Source organism: Megachile rotundata, chromosome 8, assembly GCF_050947335.1.
Source record: "Megachile rotundata isolate GNS110a chromosome 8, iyMegRotu1, whole genome shotgun sequence".
In the NCBI taxonomy this organism is placed as follows: domain Eukaryota; kingdom Metazoa; phylum Arthropoda; class Insecta; order Hymenoptera; family Megachilidae; genus Megachile; species Megachile rotundata.
The window spans coordinates 16,909,926-16,926,359 of record NC_134990.1 but is presented as its reverse complement, the minus strand read 5'-3'; the positions used below and the strand labels follow the sequence as shown (position 1 = coordinate 16,926,359).

At 35.2% G+C, this 16,434-nt stretch overlaps 2 protein-coding genes across 10 annotated transcripts in view; one reads left to right on the top strand and one right to left on the bottom strand.

Annotated features, from left to right (window-relative positions):
* LOC100882951 (uncharacterized) overlaps positions 1 to 16,434 on the bottom strand; it is a 45,616-nt gene that overhangs the window by 18,303 nt on the left and 10,879 nt on the right. The window contains exon 2 of the mRNA XM_076534286.1: positions 13,486 to 13,590. The gene's annotated coding sequence lies outside the window, so the exon portion shown is untranslated. The remainder of the gene's footprint in view (positions 1 to 13,485; positions 13,591 to 16,434) is intronic.
* The window catches only part of GluClalpha (glycine receptor alpha 1), a 33,497-nt gene that overhangs the window by 13,092 nt on the left and 3,971 nt on the right, over positions 1 to 16,434 (top strand). For 4 of the 9 annotated variants that reach the window (XM_012284018.2, XM_003702925.3, XM_076534275.1 and 1 more), the window contains one exon: positions 16,337 to 16,406. In XM_012284018.2, coding sequence (XP_012139408.1) covers positions 16,337 to 16,406 — 70 coding nt within the window. Of the gene's footprint in view, positions 1 to 854; positions 923 to 7,139; positions 7,208 to 16,336; positions 16,407 to 16,434 lie in introns of those variants that run through there. The other 5 variants (XM_012284019.2, XM_012284020.2, XM_012284017.2 and 2 more) reach the window with 3 other exon arrangements.

The window sequence follows — 16,434 nt, the reverse complement described above, 5'->3', positions numbered from 1 at the left end:
ACAAGTCAACAAGTTAACCAATTTCTAAATTACAAAATTACAAAATTACCAAATCTCCAAATTAATAAATTTACAAATTACCAAATTAGCAAAATTAAAAATTGGAAAACGCTGCACAGGAAAATTTGGAAATTTGGCAATTTCTGCATTGAGAAATATGGAAATTTGTGAGTGTAGAAATTTGTAAATTTCTACCTTGATAAATTTGTATGTTTGTAAATTTCTACCTTGATAAATTTGGAAATTTGTGAGTGTGAAAATTTGCAAATTTCTACCTTGATAAATTTGGAAACTTGTGAGTGTGGTAATTTGCAAATTTCTATCTTGATAAATTTGAAAACTTGTGAGTGTGGAAATTTGCAAATTTCTACCTTGATAAATTTGGAAATTTGGAAATTTCCACCTTGAAAAATTTGGAAATTCGTGACTGTGGAAATTTGGAAATTTCAGCCCTTAGAAATGTTGAAATCCCTCAACATGGAAATTTGTAAACTTTTACCTTCAATTTGAAAATTTGAAAATTTCTACCTTCACGAACGTGATACAAAAATTTAAAAATCTTGCTCATCTCCAATATCATACCACCGTCTCAACTTCACATAATCTTATAAATCTTCATTTATGACTATCTCATCACATTTTATAAACATTTCCGTTTGTATCAGCCAAAAGAAGAGAACGTGAAGCTTAACAAGTGCGTCCACCGAAGAAACAATAAAAACACCAAAAATTTCATTACCGTCGAGAAGTGATTTATTTAAATTTTTTTTGTATTCCCTTTTTTTTTCATTACACGATACGTTTCATGTTACTCAACGATTGATTAATTTTATTTATTCTGTTTGCTATGTTAGATGGGCCCGCGGTTGTCCGCGTCAACATATTTGTTCGAAGTATCTCAAAAATAGATGACGTTACTATGGTAAGTTAAAAAAAAAACTCCAAATGCCCCGAAATCACAAACACACGCCTAACAACACCCACCACACTTTGTATAAGTGTTTCATTGTACAATCTGTATGTATTATTCGAATACAGATCGAGTATCTATTTTTTAGCCATAGTAAAACGTCCACTGGGGAGATCAAAAATCGACAGAGTAACGTCTCCGATACTCGCACGATTAGTATCTTTTAACTGAGAACACTTTGCACTTTATACGAAAGTTTATGGAAAAATTTGTCTAAAGTTTAACGAGTTTCTTCTCAATATTTCACCTCTTTACTTTCAATTCGGGTTGCAAAAAAAAATTATTTTGTTTTTAATTTGAAAGAGGGAGGTTTTTAATTTGGAAGCTTGGAAATTCTCTTTAACTCTAATTTTTAATTTGAAGTTTCGGGAGATTCTAATTTTTTATTTTGAACGATTTTAGTCTAATTTTTAATTTGGTGAACTTGATTTTTTTTTCAATTTCTGCACACGTTGATACGTTAGACAAATTTTGGACTTAGTCTAAATGACTACTAATATAATAATTAATAGGCTACTGCTATTTTCACGAAAGAACTTCCAAGATTCGAAGTGTCGATAGCGCTGAAACTAGTCATAGCGAGTATTAGCAAAGAAAACGAGTAGCTAGTAAACTATATGTGATATTTAAATGTATAACACGTGTTTGATATATTGATGAGTAGTCACGATAAATTTGTATAACGAAGGGAAGCACACTCGGACACACCGTTACACAAATTTTCTCTTTACCTCTTTGTGTTGTTCTTTCCCCTTTTGTAACAGGCTCTCGTGCGTATTTAAGGCCCACTATCATAACTTTTTTTCAATTCCACGTATGTTCTATTTAAGCATATGTTATGCCTCAGAGATACTTTCGACATTTACGAACAGCACGAAAATGAATTTTTATTGGACGACAATTTTTATTAAAATTTATTTTTAAGACCAAGAGACTTTATTACTAAGGACTCATTTTTCACTTCAAGCTAATATAAATTAAATTTAAGCTCAAGAAGTTGAATTTTAGTATAACAAATTTTATTAAGCAGTCAAAGTGTAAGAAATTGTTGAAACAAATAAAATGAAGTGAAACAAAATGAAATGAAATGAAACTAAAGTAAATTAAAGTAAATTCAAGTAATTTAAATTAAATTAAAATAAATTAAATGAAGTTACCTAAATCAGTTAATGTGCTCATAAATTTAGAAAGTCACTTAAAGCTCTAAAATGTACAAATGCCTCAGAAGATAAAATCATATCGAATCGTGCTGCTCGTAACGATAAAATAACACCATACTGTCGCTCACGCTATTGTGTCGTAGATGATATTTAATGGACTTTGACGTATATTTTTTAATCGTACATTTTGTCACGTTCAGGCTGACGCCTGGTGGCTGAACCACACACGACCACACACGTATCTACACGCAAAGTACAAGTGTTCAGATATTGTTCGTTTTATTCCTCCTTTGTTATCGCACACGTCATTCTATTTACAGTACTCGTCCGCTAATTTACTATTTTAATCCCTTATCGCATAGAAATTGACTCTTTATTCGATACTTATTTCTTCCATGCTGCTGCGTTACGATCATAGTATTCTGATTTATGGTTCTCTTTTACTTTATGAATGCGGGAGGGTAAGTTGAAGGTACACTCGAATGGGCTTCTGAGGAAAATTCTGGGTGTTTGAGAAATTAAATTTGTTTTGGAGATCTTTTAAGTATCTTTCGAGTGTACCTTCCTTTTGAGATTAGTAGAATTTAACCCTGGAACGATGGAGTCAAAGATTCTTAAGATCAAGATTTTTAAACATCCTATGAAAAATCTTCAAATATAAACATTATCAGATTATCTTTAAACAATATACAGCTTTAAAATTGTTTCAAATATCCCTCAGACCTGTCGTCCAAGGTTGATCACCTATTTTTGAGAAACTAATAAAATCACTCGACAAATATTTATATCTTTCTTTCTGAATCTTGCATACATAGATTTCCAAAGAATCCACAAAATTAGCAATAATGGTTCTCTTCAGGGTTTCCATAGGAACTTGTATATATTAGATTTAAAGTTTGTTAGCAACATTTTATTTTACATAACTGATCTACACTACGTACTTGGTATTACAAGACTATATGGCTTACATCGCTTTTTAATTTCGATTTACAGTTACGATTAGATCGAACACCTTTTTCCCAATAATCGTAATTGTGTCGACAGATATACTTGTAGTTTTTGCTCGAATTTCGTCTTCTACGTGCTTAAGCCATTTGTACCAGAGAATATTCTCGTTCGAACTGCGAGATCCATTCAGCTCGGTGAGTGATTCTTTTTTTATTTCTCGCATGTCTTTCTCAATTTCTCTGTGTAGTTCCGTTAGTTTCTATTTCCTTTTTTTCTAGTTTCTTTGGCGACAACTTTTTATACGAATCTCGTTTGCAGTTTAGGATCTGCACTTGTTTAGATCATGGGTGACCCGTGAATTTTGCATAAATTTTAACTCTTGAATAATGGGTTAATTTTAATTGAGATTTAGTACCGAATTACTTCGACCAAAATTATTCTGAAACGATTTTGTAGTTAACGATGATAAATACAAGGTGTCTCACAGCTAATAGGTCCTAGAAATGAGGGGGAGATGATTCTGAATAAGATTTCCCTTTGCGAAAATGGGAATTGAAGCATCGTTTTTGAATTATTAAAAAAAAAACGAATCTATCGGAGCTCGAGAGCTGCGCGCGCAGCCGCCATGTTCGAAGCTGCCGCTCTCGCGTCTGCGCATGCGCAATCATGCTCTGATAGGTCCGCGCTTTTTTCTTAATAATTCAAAAACGAAGCTTCAGATCTCAATTTTGCAAAGGGAAATCTTATTCAGAATCAGTTAGCCACCATTTCAGAGACCTACACTAGTTATTAAACACCCTGTATATTAATATACACATGTATATTTATATATTGATTTATAGTGATCGACGAGTAATTAAAATCCTAAGCTTAATAACAAAGTTTGTAAGTCAATTACAAATATTTAACCATGACAGTTAATGTATTCATCGAAACGTCCATTATCACTAAATAAGCTAGTAAAAATGTAGAATTATGTCATCTGCTGTGACACAGCAGCAAGGTATCTTTTGAATTATAAAAAAAAAATGCTGTAAGGGATTAAAAGAGCAGGGCATGAATAGCATGTTGTACAAATGTGTGTACAATTTGAAGAGGGTTAATTTAGCAATCCTAATCGATTTACAATAAAAAGCAGAAGGAGAAAACTCATAATTAAAATATACTGACCCAAGTATCTACATAAATAAACTTTAACTATCATTTTATACCAATTTGATATTAATATCCAAAGTGTATTATATCACTACGTAAAACAATTCTGCCTTGAATTTTTATACAGAGATTTCTATTAGATTTCTTGAGCTGAAGTTCTAAGTGGATTTCTTTTGAATGTTTTGTCTTTTTTAACCCTAGAAAGACCATATCTTTAAATTTTTATCGGATCAGGTTCCAACTTTGGAAACGATGATGCTACTAGGTTTTAGGGATCTTAGGTTGCAGGGTCTTTCTAAGGGTTGAAGCAAGAATTATCCGCTATCAATGTCTGGAAGCTGCTTAAAAAATGAAGTGAATCATTTTCATCTCATTCTTAACATTCTGTTAATCCTCCAACGACGGATGCTAATCTACAAATACAGAAATAAATATCCGCCATTCGGGGGTTAATACTCATCGTCGACATATTACATTTTTCTTTCCTCCGACTTTCGAGTCACAGAATCTTGAAAGCAATCAGGGAATCAGTGGTTAATTCAGTACAGGGTGTTTCATGAAATTCATCACAATTATCCGGCATCGCACTTATCTTAATTAAATATCTCTGTTGTATGAGCTCCGAGTATCTTTTTTCTTTCCCGCAAATTACTAAATCATCCTCTCTGACTCGAGTAATTGCACAACGTTCCCGCTTTATCGATTACCCGACCAAGCACAGGAGAAAAGCGCTCCATTAAGATCAAGATCTGCTGTTTCTCGGTAAACCGTCTCGAGATTTCGTGCAATGCTTGCCATTTCTCGCGATTCTTGATTTCTTGTCTCGATTGCGGCAAATGCAAGTTTTTTATCGCGATCTAGGGCAATAACCAGGGCGAAATGTGTTCGACGAGGGTCACCACTGACACCTCGTATTTAATTTTATCGAAACACTTTTCCATGGAAACTGTTTAACCATTTCCCTAACGAGTTTTTCGGATAATTTGTTCTATCGAATAATTAAACTTTATTTTGACAGTTTTCATTTTGTCATCTTACTCTGATAAAATACTCAATCATCGAATGACTTTCTACGATTTTTCTTTACGTTCATTAAATGATATTGGATTATAAGGCTGCAGAAATTTGAGGAAAATCGTTGGAAAATCGAACATGGGGTGGTACATGTAAAGTCCTAGTTATAATTTTATCTGAACGCAGTAATTTGAAAAAAAAGTTAAACATAAATATTCAAACAATATTCACTGACATATAAAAATAGTTTGGAGTTTTAATAACGTTGAAAGGTATCGACTCAATAAAATTGAACATTCTTTGTGTTTAATTTTATGTGTATCACCCTTCAGTATGATAATCGACATTGATTGACGTCCACTTTGCGATTCGATTGCTTTTATATCGAGATTGATTGTGTCCAGAGAAATTCAGTTTGAATGTTAGAAATCACCTCGATACTTCCGCATCATTCCATCCTCATAAGTCTTTAATATTCCTTTCAACGATGTTATCTTTTTACTGGAATTTATAATTGAATTGAATATTACGGTCAAATTATTTATTACGAATCTTTTGGCACAGTAGACTCTCTTTATATTGCCACGGATAGAGGTGTTAGATTTAATTCAACGCGTGGTGGTACAATTTGTAGAGATACCACGCATTGCGATATAACGTGAGGCAATTTAACGCATCGTAGTACGACGCGTGGCGATATAACGCGAGACAACTTAACGCGTGGCAATATAACGCGAGATAATTTAACGCGTTGCAATACAACACGTGGCGATATAATTAGTGGCGATATAACGCGAGGTAATTGAACGCGTCGTAATTCAACGCGTGGCGATATAATGCGAGGTAATTGAACGCTTTGTAATTCATCGCGTGGCGATATAACGCGAGATACTTTGACGCACTGTAATTCAACGCGTGGCAATATAACGCGAGGTAATTGAACGCGTCGTAATTCTACGCGTGGCGATATAACGCGAGATACTTTGACGCACTGTAATTCATCGCGCGGCGATATAACGCGAGATAATTTAACGCGTGGCAATATAACGCGACATAATTTAACGCGTGGCAATATAACGCGAGATAATTTAACGCGTTGCAATACAACACGTGGCGATATAACGCGAGGTAATTGAACGCGTCGTAATTCAACGCGTGGCGATATAATGCGAGGTAATTGAACGCTTTGTAATTCATCGCGTGGCGATATAACGCGAGATACTTTGACGCACTGTAATTCAACGCGTGGTAATATAACGCGAGGTAATTGAACGCGTCGTAATTCTACGCGTGGCGATATAACGCGAGATACTTTGACGCACTGTAATTCATCGCGCGGCGATATAACGCGAGATAATTTAACGCACTGTAATTCAACGCGTGGCGATATAACGCGTTGCCACTAATATTGAAAGTCCGAAGTGGCAATATAACAAGTCTACTCTGCAATCTCGATCATTAAAATTATCATGAAAGTGAAACATTAAAAAATTCTATAAAATAATCATTTAACAGTGAATGTCGTTGAAACGAACAACAGTTCATACGTATAGGATCCCATATCGTCCCACTTCCAAACCCCCATGGCAAACAGGTAAAATGCACGGGAAAATCGCGGTAAAATTATCACGATTGAAAGGAGAAACCGACGAAAGAAAGATAAGAGTAGGAAGAGGAAAATTCGTTGATACTTTTGCGGAAAAAGATTTCCAAAAGGTTCCCAACTCACGATTCCCTTTCACAGTTTGAATCAGAAAATTGAAATATCAAACAAGCGAGCAGAAACGAAAAATTATTTATTAAAAAAAGAAAAAAAACCATGTAAATCTCGGCACACGGTGACTGGATTTAATTAATCGATTTGTTTTGTTCTGTTCCGGTCGACGTGTTAGATGGGCCGACAATAGTGAAGGTCAACATCTTTCTCCGCTCTATCAGCAAAATAGATGATTATTACATGGTGAGTGCAATAATAAGTAATCATGAACAAGGCCTATACAATCTGTATTATCCACACATTGTGTATATCTATTAACGTCACGTGTATATGATGCCGTAAGACTTGCACTTGTCTGTACTTGTATTTGTATTACGCGTGTGTGTGTGTATATATATATATCTATATACATATACATATATACAGGGTGTTTTGAGAGAAAAGCGAAAGAAGAATTCGGAATGGATAGTGCTGTGATGTGGGTCGAAAAATGAACATTGGTTTAAATTCTCGATTTTTAGAACTCTCGACTTATCTGCATAATCCATTGTCTATCGTCACTGTTCTACCGCCGTTCGAAGGATTAAGGTGCTTTAATTTTGAATTCGACGCTCCCCAAATATTTTGTCGAGAACAAATCGAGGCACAAAACCGAGTCAACACCGAGTCCTGCGTGCAATGTTAAATTTTCGACCCGCGTTCAATAAGGATTATTTATTATCCCATTAACGGATGCTATCTAACCCGGGTCGGGCTAATTCCGGAGTAGATACACGGTACATTGTAACTCAAACAAATTAGGACGATGCTACGATAAAATATTCTAGCAAAAATTACCTCATCATAACTGATGATGGATTTATAAACCGACGATGGATTTTTAGGCCAATTTTCCACGAAATAATTTAAAGTTCACCTATTCAGATATAGCATCCGAAATATTACGTTCAATATTATATTATAAATGACATCTTAATAAATGAACCTCGCATCTGTCGCGTAACCTTTAGTTAATAAATCCATGCAGGTAGAAAACAATTCAAACTAGTTTTACCGTAAATACACCACTGTCATTAAAAACAGTTAATTTTGTTCAATTATAAATTCACGATACCCCTCAGCATTCGAAACACCGCCATTCTGATTTCTTTGGGTTGCAATGTATCATTATTACTCCAGAAGTTCCCGATCTTATTCCCGAATCTCTTTTCTTTTCGATTAATCGAACACACTGTATATAAGTATGTAAACGCTTCCCGATACATACAAAATGATCATCAGTCGCGTGCTAAACAGTGGATGTGCTATCAGTCGCACCTCGTTGATTTTTTTTCTCGATGTCGTTGACTGTCATGTTGTATCATTCTATTATACGTGATCGGCATATGTCTTTCTATTTCTCTATCTATCTATCTGTCACTCTATTGCTCATTAAGTATGAAACTTGACTAATGGAACGTGAACTTTCAAGTCTTTCACTCATTTTGAACAGTGTACACTTTTGATATTTTTGGACTAATTCGAAACCTGAAGTAACTGGATGGATTGTGTCTTGGAAGCTTTTGGAGACAAGTTGTTCCAGGTTGTCCAAATTTAGAGACGTGGGTTGCAGATTGTGGATGGTTTGTGGGTGGGTGGTTTGCATATGGTGGACGATGGAGAGTTCTTAATACCTACTTTGCCATAGTGATACATGGAGAGTTGTCTCATAAGAAGATCGAACCATTTGTTCTTTCTGAATCGCTCAGTCACTGATCGATTAGTGATCGAATCACTAATTCACCAAATTAGAATGTTTCGATGTCAAGTTTCATACTTAATACCTCTACTAAACTCGTCACACGCTTGGATGCAATGTATCAAAATTCAGACAGTTCCAAAATATCTTTCTCCACGAATTGAGAGCAATTTCAAGATCACGAGCATAGAAATCAGCGGAAATTCGTAATACTTGAAAACTGGAGGTGAATTTCTAAAATTCACGACGTTTGCGTCATGAAATGACGTCGTCCGAAATCGATGTTCGTTATAATTGGCAACCCATTTTCTATCAGGAATACCAACGGCGGCTATTTTCGTCGAACTTCAAGTTGACGTATCAAAAGTAATTTCACGATACTTTCGTATCAGGCTTCCTTTGTACTCGAAATCATTCATCTGATATGCGACTTAACGATTCGTTGCGCATAAAGACTTGCTTCTGACTTAGAAATTAGGTCTGAATACGTAACTACGTGTAATGGCGGTCCATTCTAGCCAGATAGAAAGTTTTTGAACTGTTTGAAACTGTCTAGAAAGGCATTGTATCCGAATGTGTACCGAGCGCGGTGTACACTCGAGTGCAACGTATACTTTTTTAGTTAAGAAGTCTCATCTAGGGATATTGAGGGAGAAGTTGGTAACCTTACTTTGGAGAAATTTTTAGGAAAATTCTGAATTTTTAAGTTTTAAAGTTAGGGTACTCTGGGGAGACCATAGGGGAGTTCTCAGAGTTTTTAGGGATATTATGATTATTGGGGATATTGGGGATATTAGGGATTTTAGGGATTTTAGGGATATTAGGGGTATTAGAGATATTAGGGATATTTAGGATATTTGGGATATTAGGGATACTCTAGGGAATTTTTTTAGAACCATGAGAATTGCAGTGTTGGAAATTTTTAAGGAAATATCAGAGAGATTTTCTGAAGAAATTTTAATGTGGTGTCTGTGAAATTATCTGAGGAGTATCTAGGGAGATTTTGTAAGGGAATTCGAGGAATCTAGAAAAATTTCCTAGGAATTTCTAAGAAGCTTCCAGGGAAAATCTGAAGATAATTCGTGCAGACTTTAGATAATTTTTAATTTGAAATATTTAGGGTTGTAGGGGATAGAGCCTAATTTATAACAAGTTAGACCTAATCTAGCCTAACCTAATCTTCGTCTTAACAAAAGTCGATGTTGCATCCGAGTGTACGCGAAAACAGAGCGATTTTTCTTGTACGTAATGCAACCATCGTGCCTTGAAGTCACTTTTAATTTTTCTCTCTGCGAAAAGAACAAACAAAGAAAGCGGATAAACAACGCCATTTACAGACTCGACCCGTGGCTTTCTTACTCGACATTGGCTCTTCTGTTCCGTTTCCTTTCTTTTCTTTTTTTCTTCTTCGATTCGATCGTGACGATAACTCACACGAAAAGACTGATATCGGAGATTGATAACACTGAATGTCTGTGTGCGATTGCGTGGTGTTTCTCGGTGTTTTTCTGCAGTGTTCTTTGTCCGTGCATAATCGAACGAGTTTGCTTCAGCAGAGTGTATTGTTTTCACCCGATCGATTGACGAAATTTCATTTTTTTTCACCTCGGGTCAATTTTACCGAGACCCAAGGTATTAAGAAAATTTTAAGAAAATACAGGAGAGACAAAATTTCTGACAATTCTTCATAAATCGAATAAAAATCTTACAGAATTATAACATTTCGAATTTTGCTAAGTCTCTTTTCTTGATTTCATGACTCGAAAAAATAAAAAAATTGACCCGAGGTTTCCTTAAACATCCTAGCATATACCCGTTCGCTTTAAAATCGAAAGAGAATCCTTCCAATTCCTCTCACGCTTCTCCTTAAGATCCATCGAAGTCGAAAGTCGAAACTCCAAAAATTCCCTCATCGTTCAGGCTTTTTGTTTGTTCGTTTTTAATTGCTCGTTTTCTGTGTGATTACTAGAGGCTGGACAGAGAGCAATCGTTGAGGAACACTTGGATTCATCTGTCGGTTTTTTCCAAGATTCAGCAAGTTGCAAGCCGTTCAAAGTTTCAAACGATCTCTAGCTTCCAGCTCTAGTGATGCTCGTGATATTTCCCATTTTCTCGCGAATTGTTCGAACAATTCTTACTGGAATAGTAAATGGAAATTGATAACCAATGGTCACGTGATTATTGGAGAGTGGAATGAACTTAGTTGTCAGAATGGAATTTCTTGTTTTGGAATTTGACATTTTTTATATTCGCTGATTTTCGAATTTTATTTCCGCTCTTCAATGGTATCTTATCATAAATCATGTCATAATTCACAGATTCTATCATCTACGTTAATTTTTTTCTTAAACCACTAGAAAATGAATATTTAGTGATACTGAAAAATATCTTGGATTTAGGATTACTGTTAGTAATCATTTTTCTAGGGGGGACAAGTTCTGGTACAATGTTAGCTTTCAAGAAAAATATAAGCTATTCAAAATGACAGAAGTTGCACAGGCTTCCAGAAAATGACAAGAGTTGCACCACCTTCACAAATGATCAAAGTAAAAAATTCCCAAATCCGCATTTCAAATTCGTGAGAAGAACGGATTAAAGTTTTAAAGTCTCCTACATGTCTCCACATCGTAATATCTCGAGCAAATGAACTCGAGTTCATGAATTTTAGCAATACGTTATGTGACTTTCGACTCCGAAAGGAAAAGCTCGATAAGATCGTTGGCGAAATGGCTTGCCATCAAGAACATCGCAAACACGTTGAGTGTAAAGGTGATGATGATAAAATCAAGCTCATCGCGTGTCAAGACGGTGCTCTTTTGTACACGCGATTCAATCTTTCGCCCTTGCTTCTCTGATACGTGTCTCAGCATGAGATCTTTTCTCCGACAGTGGAATTAATTGTTCTTTCAATATTTTTCTTCTAAGCATGTTTATGTGTTGTCTCTATAGTGATGGGTTTTCTACTAATATCAAGAATTAGCGAAGCATTTGAAAATATTTCTTTAGACTATATTTTGTTTGAGACTTTATATTAATTGTTAAAATCTTGAAGACTCGTATTTGATCAATTTCGAGCCCATCGCTACCTATTGAAGACTCGGAACTATTTGTACAAGTTCGAACCCATCACTACTTATCGAAGACTCGGAACTATTTGAACAATTTCGAACCCATCACTACCTTCACCTCAGTCTCTCAACGTCCAAATCTTTTCTATTTGTGTGTTTGCTCATTAATCACATTTAACGAGTCAAAGGAGCTTAATCATCGATTAACGATTATATCATCGATCATAACAGGCCAATTCCAGTAGTGGAGGTCCTTCAAAGAATATGTTCTCGTTGCCTTACGACTTCATTTTTAATAACCTGTATATCAAAGTATACTCTTTTGTACATTTTCTATTGTAACGAACTACGGTTGTATAAATTACTGTCGTATACTAACTGTATATAAATTATAATTGTACAAGTACAATTGTACAAGTATATAAGTTATATTGTCCAAGTTATAAGTAAGTTATAATTATAAGCAGAGGTCGAAACTCGTAAGGCAAAAGAGCCGCCGAATTTTGTAAAGAGTTAAAAGAAGATATTAAGAGCGATTCAAAGGAAAATCATGCATTTAGGCAGTCGTAAGCTTGATGATACAGAAAAACAATCACTTTTTCCATGCAGGAACATTTCGTATTCGACGTTTGAATGGACGACACGGTATGTATCGTTCGTTTATGGGACGATCCTCCTTTGCTTCTAATCTTCATCTTTTTATTTTTTTTACGATCATTTACACGCATACACTCATTTACTTAAGCTAGCGATCCAGTCTATGATAGCGATAATCTGCTATTTAGAAAATTGAAGCTCTTCGATACTTTGTCCAATTGCAACACCTGTTGCGAACTTAAGCTTTAACCATTTCGCGAATTAAGCGACGTATAAAAATAGGTGTTACATCCTAGAAATGCTAATATATACCCTTTGCCTTATCCTGAAATTTGATATTAACTTTAATTACGTGATGCGTTTTCACGCGAACAGGCGTACAAAGGGTTAAAGTCGGAAGACCGAGAGTCGGATTATTAGCTGACTCCTACTGTTTGCGTGTAATGTATTCATGAAAGCGAAAGTGAATGAATTGAATGAACGTACGAGATACCACTTTCATGACACGAAATCGATCAAGAATCTTGAATAATTAAGCGTCGTTTTATGAACGAGAACCTTCGTATCATCGCGCGTTTACATTTTTATAATAGAGAAGCTGTTGAACGATGAACTCTGAAGGAGCACAGACAATCTACCAAGTCAAATATGATAAGAAATCCTTTTACCGAGGAGCCACGTTTATAATTAAACACCGAAAATTGTTCTTCTAGTGCTAACATCTGACTATTGGTTATCAATTTTTTTATTTTTATTTGAGACGAAAATGGCAGGGAAATCTTTTGGGAAGCTGGGACATTTTTGACCCGTTAGCAAAATTTTATTTTAGAGAAAATATTTCTATTTATGAGAAATTGAGGGTCTAGAATGACCCAGTGAGGGGTTCCATGAGATTCTACATTTTGTTCAAAAAATTTCCTGTCTTATGGAATGCCCTGAACACTTTTTTCGAATTACCCGATCTTTATGAAAGCTCTAACTTATCAGACGAGCAAATAGATTTGAAAATCGGAACTGATAGGTGAATTTTTAACTTGGATCCGCTGCCAGGATCTCTAACGTCATCGAAGATGACGCTTCTGTAAAACGAAATAATTAAAAAGTTTGGAAGCACTTGCCTTTAACTTCCCCTTCCAAGTAGAAAAGAAACAGGACGACGTCGATGTGTGGACAAATCCAGCTGGGAAAGATGAAACTGTGAGCCAAGATGCATGCGTTGTCCACTGCAATGTACATACATATACGTATTTATTCTTGTATACATTAATTCACGTATTTGTTCGGTCTTATTGAATCTGTATTTATTGAATTTATCACTGGAACAACCACATTCAAGAATAAAATTGTTTTCATTATTAGACACTTCATTTTTCCAAATTTATTTCTCAGTTGCAGATATGGTTTTTTCAAATTAAATTTAATATAAAGGCACATATGAATACACGTGTACAATTTTTTTTTTATATTTTTGTAGGAAGGAAGGTTAAAAAAATACTATGTTAGTGTTTATACTGTTGTAGTTCTGTTAACAAATTTTTATAGAAAATAATATTTTAAGATTCCTATGTATAATGCACTAATTTATTTTTTATTTTGAAGTCGGGTATATTAATGGTTGTTCCTGTGTTAATTTGTGATCCTATATCTAGTGCTGGACATCTGAAGTAAGTTACAAAAATCTATTTAAGGAAACTTGTTCAGTTTCAAGCTACACGTGAATATTAATACGTGTGGTATCAATAGTTTGATATCAAATATTAAGTGCTATCAGTTCGTTAATGCTCTTATCTTGCTATCAAAAGTGTTTGTACAGGGTTTCACAACGAGTAGGTCTCTGAAATGGTAGCTGAGGTGATTCTGAACAATATTTCCCTTCGCAAAAATGGGATTCGAAGCTTCGTTTTTGAATTATTAAGAAAAAACGAATCTATCGGAATGCGAGAGTTGCGCGCGCAGCCGCCATGTTCGAAGCTGCCGCTCCCGCGTCTGCGCATGCGCAGTTGTTCCGCGCTTTTTCCTTAATAATTCAAAAACGACGCTTCAGATTTCAATTTTGCGAAGGGAAATTTTATTCAAAATTCCGTCATTTGAAGGACCTACTAGTTGCACACCCTGTATTATCAGCTAATCCCACATATCAAACACTTAGAAAAATACCTGAAAAATATGAATCAACTACTAAGAGCGCTCAAAGTGCTATAAATCCTAAAACCACAAATTCAACAAATTGAAACTAAAACTAAATTAACGAATTCATCATAAATGAATGAATACATCATAAATTAATGAACGAATATGTGAATCACTGTATATATTAATCAGTAGAGTAGTTTTTGAAGTAGTCGAAACCCAATGGTAGAAAAGACGTAGTAGTTAGCATCGATGTTGCTTCGTCTGCATGTCTCTCTTATGTATTGCTTCACGCGATGTGATACAACTATACTTGAACATCATTGTCCGTTTGTTCGTTTGCCGTGTTTCTTACGATATTCTCAGCTCATTCTTTGCAACCGAGACGTTTTCATTCCAGCAAGATATCCGCACGGCCTTGATTCTTTAACGCTCTATGGTCAGAATAAGAACAAAAATTATTCACCGCGACCTTTAGTCGTCGCAGAAGTGCTCTTTACTACCTACGACCTCCAAAACGACTTCCAAGGCTGATCTTTTTTTTTCCTTTTTTTTTTCCACCTCGATCTTCGCGGACTTTTTTTTATCTCAAGAAAGAAAGAACTCGTCAGTGTTCAAGACGGATAGATTCTTGTTAGAGCGTCACGTGGTTCGAACAGCGAAAGACGAACTCGAACGAACTTGATCGGAGTTTTCCGAAGCTTCACGAGCGTTAAAGGATTCAAAAACGTATCTTTTTAGTACGTTCAAAAGGATCTAGGATAAGATTCGTTAATTAAGTATAGATCCAGAAATTAACCTTTTTTCTAGCGAACTTTTAGTTTCCTTTTTTTCCCCTGTCAGGGAAATTTCCGTTAACCAAAAAATTGGCTAATACGCGCTCTGTCGAGCTCCGTATTATAACCGAAAGAAAAAATTGCTTGCAGACTTTAAAGTGACTGTGTTACGCAATTACTGACCTCGTTCACGTTTATTGATGCAGCTTACCGTTCTCATTCGGCCCTACGTTTTTCCTTTGAGATATTTTCACTTTGTGTCGAGCCTGGCATTTTGTTTCGTTTGTTCTTTTACTTCGTTAAATATTCACTTTGAACACTTTGGTAATATTTCATTTAACGAATGCATATATGCTCGGGGTCGAGTAATAAAATTCTTGCTTTTCTTTTTTTTGATTTATCTGATACATTGTAAAAACAAAACATTACGTGTATTCATAAATTCCTATATCCTCAGGTTCAATCCCGTCATTATAAATTATCTGATTTACTACAAAACAGTGTTTAGTTACAACGTTAACCAGGTCAGTAAATAAATTGAAACATGATCACAAAAGAGTGACATGATAAAAATTTTCTAGAACACAGTTCCTGAACCTTCCAGGTTTAGACCCATTTAGTATATCAAAATATTAAGAATGCAAATTTGTTTTCTTCCAACCGCATTTCATTTACCCTGTCAATTCTGGTAGATTTCATGATTAGAAAAAAATTTCACATCTGACGTTAAAAAAAAATTTGTTCGAATGTAAGAATTTGTTCGAATCTTGCCAACGAATCTGGTGATAAGCGTAATCAAACTAACCGAGTAAGCCTAGCTATCAAAATAGATAAGGTCCATGAATTAACGTGTAATATGATTTTAAGAAAATTTTTTTTCGTTAAAGATTCATAGGGAATATTTTCTGACGTCGGATTTGAAATTTCCGTGCACAAGATCCATCGACGACCCTTCACATGCCATATTAGAAATTTCGAAATAAAAATCATTTCGAGCGTTTTGCAACTTTTGTTCACTTCTTAAAATTCACTGGGTTAAATCCTCCCCTTTCTTTATCCGCAGGAATACTCTGTACAGTTAACGTTCCGGGAACAATGGCTGGATGAACGGCTACGTTTTGATGATTTTGGAGGTGCGTATTTTATTGTATACCCGCGCTA